This window comes from Penaeus monodon, chromosome 7 (assembly GCF_015228065.2).
Source record: "Penaeus monodon isolate SGIC_2016 chromosome 7, NSTDA_Pmon_1, whole genome shotgun sequence".
Lineage (NCBI taxonomy): Eukaryota > Metazoa > Arthropoda > Malacostraca > Decapoda > Penaeidae > Penaeus > Penaeus monodon.
The window spans coordinates 12215514-12220513 of NC_051392.1; the positions used below are offsets into that span (position 1 = coordinate 12215514).

Genomic DNA, 5000 nt, shown 5'->3' on the forward strand with positions numbered 1-5000 from the left:
ATATATATATATATATATATATATATATATATATATATATATCATGTGTTAATGTGATGGTGAAAATGACTGTATTCTGGAAAAATACTTAATTGGAAATTAGTGATCTATACTGCGTTATGACCTGCATGAAAATGAGATTTATTTTGATATTTTTGGTTTAATGACTACATGTCAAGTATGATATTAGAGAATGATGATGATGCAGCGTATTCAGCACGGCATATTAAAACAAATAAGAAAAATAAAAAGCATGTTAAAAAAAAAAAAAAAATCAGCACTAAAACATAATTGAAAAAAACGATAATAAGCATCCTTGCCTCTTGCCCTCATTAATTTCGAACAGAAACGCTCTTTTTCATTATCTTTTTCTCTACCTCTCTCTGTCTCCAACTCAAAAAAAAAAAAAAAAAAAAAAAGAAATCCGCCTTTGATCTCATTCCATATAACATGCATGCCTCCAGTTCCATGAAATATTTTCGAATCACCCCCCCCACGCCCCTCGCCCCTCGCCCCCCCGCCCGCGTTCGTGCATCATTGCAGATAATAAAGTTTCCAAGTCATATTCCCGTCTGTGCTGAGGGCTTCCTGGTGCGCGAGCCTCGTCCTGTTTTTAAAATGGGTCGAGTACCTGCTATTGTTGGGGGGTCTTCGGTTTTCCTTTCCTTATCTCTCTTTTTTCCTTATTCTTGTTTGTTGTTCTTATTGTTATTATTTTTATTGTTATTCTTGTTCTTGTTCTTCTTGTTCTTTTTGTTCTTATCGTTGTCACTACCATTAGCAGCAGCATGTACTATTATTATTATTATCATTATTTGTTACCATCTTTATTATTATTATTATTATTATCATTATTTGTTACCATCTTTATCATTATTATTATTATTATTATTTTTATTATTATTATTATTATTATTATTATTATTATCATCATCATTACTTTCATTATTATTATTATTACCATAGTCATTACTTTTATTATTATTATCACCATAGTCATTATTATTACAATTATTATCAATATTATCATCATTATCATTATTATTGTTACTAGTATTATCATGCTTATTATTACTATTATCATCATCATTATTATCCTCATTAACGGGACTCGTCGAAATTCCACGAAACAAAAAATTCCTCCTATCTATCATTATTGTTATTTTTATCATCATTATCATCGCAATTGTTATCATATTAGTATTATCATTTCTACCAATATCATTATCATCATTATTATTGTTCTCATCGTTACCATCCTAATTAGAAGGTTAAAGAGGAAGGTAGGAAAAGAAGGAGGGAGAGAGGGGGAGAAGGAGAAAGGAAAGAGAAGAGGACTTAAAAAGAAACAGAAGATGGGGAAGGGGAAACAGAGGGGAAATTAAAGAGGAAAAGGGGACAAGTAAGAGAAAGAGGGATAGGTAAGGGGAGAAGGGGAGGGAAGCGAAGAGGGGCTCAGAGAAGAAAAGGAGGATGAAGAAGGAGTAGATTTAAGAAACGAAGGAGGTGGAGGAGGTCAAGAAGGAAGAGGGAATTGGGGGGGGGGGAGGTCAGTGCTTCAAACGGGAGGAAGAAGTGAATGTAAGGAAGATTTAGGAGAGGGAGAGGTAAGGAGAAATGTATGGGGAGAGGGAGAAAGAGAAGAAGAGGGAGAGGAAGAGGGAGAGGGAGAGGGAGAGGGAGAGGGAGAGGAAGAGGGAGAGGGAGAGGAAGAGGGAGAGGAAGAGGCAGAGGGGAAGGAAGGGAGAGGCGAAAGATAGAAGAAGGAGGGAAAAAGAAGTAGTGAGGAGTATTTTTTTCCACGGGGTTATTATCGTTATTATGTTTTATAATTATCACATTTACTGTTTTATTATTATTATTATAATCATAATTATTGTTATCATTATTATTATTTTTATAATCATGATTATTGTTATCATTATTATTATTATAACCATAATTATTGTTATCATTATTATTATTGTTATTATTATTATTATCATTATCATTACAATAATAATATAATAATAATAATAATAATAATAATAATAATAATAATAATAATAATAATAATAATAATAATAATAATAATAATAATAATAATAATAATAATGATAATAATAATAATAATAATAATCACTGTTATTATTATTATCATTGTTATTTTTATGATTGTCAAAATTATCATCATTATCATTATTATCATTAGTATTATCACTTTTTATTATCATCATACCATTACTTTTATATTTACCATTATTGTTGTTAGGACTGTTATCATCGCTATTGTTATCATTATCATTATCATCATTATTATCCTTTTCATCATCATCATTATCACCATCACTATCACTACTGCTATTGCATTTTAATCATTACTATCTTTATTTCACCACGAGTGTTCGTTAGTTTGCTTGCTCTCTCTGAAAGGAGGAATGATTAATTAATGATATTTAGATCTGCCAGTGTTTAAAGTGCCAATCTAAAGTGGGCGTGGCATTCTCTGAGGAGGAGGAGGAGCTGTACACAGCCTTCCGGCGCTCTTAATGATTACTACGTTAAAAGTCCACTCGCATGTAAATATATGTAGACATGAAGAGATAGACGTCACATGGAGACGAGTATGTATGTATGTTTGTTTTATGTATGCATACATACATACATGTATTCATACATGCATGCATGTATATGTATGTATGTATGTATGTATATATTTACATATATACATACATACATATATTCTTACATATATACATACATACGTACATAGATGTATATATACATGTATACACATATTAGTTATATATATATGTATATATATATATATATACATATATACACACACACACACACACACACACACACACACACACACACACACACACACACACATACACACACACACACACACACACACACACACACACACACACACACACACATACACACACACACACACACACACACACACACACACACGTATATATATATATATATATATATATATACATATATATATACATATATATATACATATATATATATATATATATATATATATATATATATATATATATATATATATATATATATATATATATATATATATATATATATATACACAACACATACATATGCGCACTTGCTGCATTAGTTCCCCACAGTGACAACAACCAGCTTGCTATAGCTATGAACAAACAGCCGCAACAACACGACGACTAACTCCCCTCGTAGTGCTGACACTAATAATTATGGCAGGAAGCAAAAGGGCCGGTGTTAGTTGTGAATTTAGTGAGAAGGAAATCATTCTTCGATTGACATTAATTGTAGATGATACTGTAAATAGAATAAAATGTAAAAAAAGTGATTAATTAGATTCATAAGAGCTTGCAAAACTGCTAGATAAAAAGTGAAATTCCCTCGCACAGGTTTGAGATATTACGCACATATTACGGAGCTTTAAAGGATATAAATAACTAGGGGAAATCCTTCACACGTTTTAGAGAGCTTTTTTCCAACATGATAATATCTGCTATTAATAATAACGATAAGGGGTGGCCAGGATACGATTATAAAGTAACCGGCATTTGAGAATAATTAAGCCATTAGTAGATTCCAGTTAATTCTTTCGGTCGGTTATCGACATAAACAAGCTTAACTAAACCGAGGCAAACCAAGTCAAGCTAAGTCAATCCAAGTCATGTCGAGTCAAGCCAAGTCAACCTAAGTCAACCTAAGTTATGTCGAGTCAAACCAAGTCAAGCCAAGTCAAGTCAAATCAAGGCAAGCCAAACCAAGTCAAGTCAAACCAAGTACAGCCAAGTCAAACCAAGTCAAGCCAATTCAAACCAAGTCAAGCCAAGGCAAACCAAGTTAACCCAAGTCAAACCAAGTCAAACCAAGTCAAACCAAGTCAAACCAAATCAACCCAAGTCAAACCAAGTCAAGCCGAGTCAACCCAAGTCAAGCCGAGTCAAGCCGAGTCAACCCAAGTCAAACCAAACCAACCCAAGTCAAGCCGAGTCAACCCAAGTCAAGCCGAGTCAAGCCGAGTCAACCCAAGTCAAACCAAACCAACCCAAGTCAAGCCGAGTCAAGCCGAGTCAAGCCAAGTCAAACCAAACCAACCCAAGTCAAGCCGAGTCAAGCCGAGTCAAGCCGAGTCAAGCCGAGTCAAGCCGAGTCAAGCCAGCACGCTCCCCGCACAGCACCCAGGAGAGCTCTCAGCACCGGAAATAATAAGCCTCGTCACGTCGCGGGGCCATGCAAGAGGGGGGGGGGGGGGCGGCACCTCTGTCGGCCGAGCTTCATGAATTACGAGCTTAATTTCTTCTTTCACCTTCTCCTTTAATTTAACCTTTTCCTGTTTGGTTTTCTTTATTTTTTTTTACTTATCATAAATAATTCCTTATTTTATCTCAATGTTTTTTTTTCTGTTTCGTTTTCCTCACCTTTTAACTTTTCTTCTTGTTTTTTTTTTTTCTGCCTCCTTTTCTTTCTCTTCTTTTTCATCTCCTTCATCTTTTGGTTCTTCGCTTCCCTTTTCTTAACTTTATTCTTTTTTATCATTATTGTTATCATTGTCATTATCATCATTATTATTATTATTGTTATTATTATTGTTATTATTATTGTTTTTTATTATTATTATTATCATTATCATTATTATTATTATTATTATTATTATTATTATTATTATTATTATTATTATTATTATTATTATTATTATTATTTTCATTACTATCATTATCATCATCATCATAATTAACATCATTATCGTTATTATCATTATTATTGCTATTATTATAATAATTATTACTATTATCGTTATAATCATAATTATCTTAACATTATTATCATTATCATTATTATTGTAGTTATTATCATCACTATCATCACTAGTATTGTTATGGTTATTATAATTTTTATCATTATTATCACATTTTTCATTGTCATTATCATCAGTATTATTATCAATGTTATTATCATTAGTATAATCATTTCTATTAATATCATTA

General features: G+C 32.0%; 1 protein-coding gene across 1 annotated transcript in view; it reads left to right on the top strand.

Annotated features, from left to right (window-relative positions):
• Positions 1-3722: 3722 nt before the first annotated feature.
• The window catches only part of LOC119575534 (salivary glue protein Sgs-3-like), an 8287-nt gene continuing 7009 nt past the window's right edge, over positions 3723-5000 (top strand). The window contains exon 1 of the mRNA XM_037923185.1: positions 3723-4234. Coding sequence (XP_037779113.1) covers positions 3723-4234 — 512 coding nt within the window. The remainder of the gene's footprint in view (positions 4235-5000) is intronic.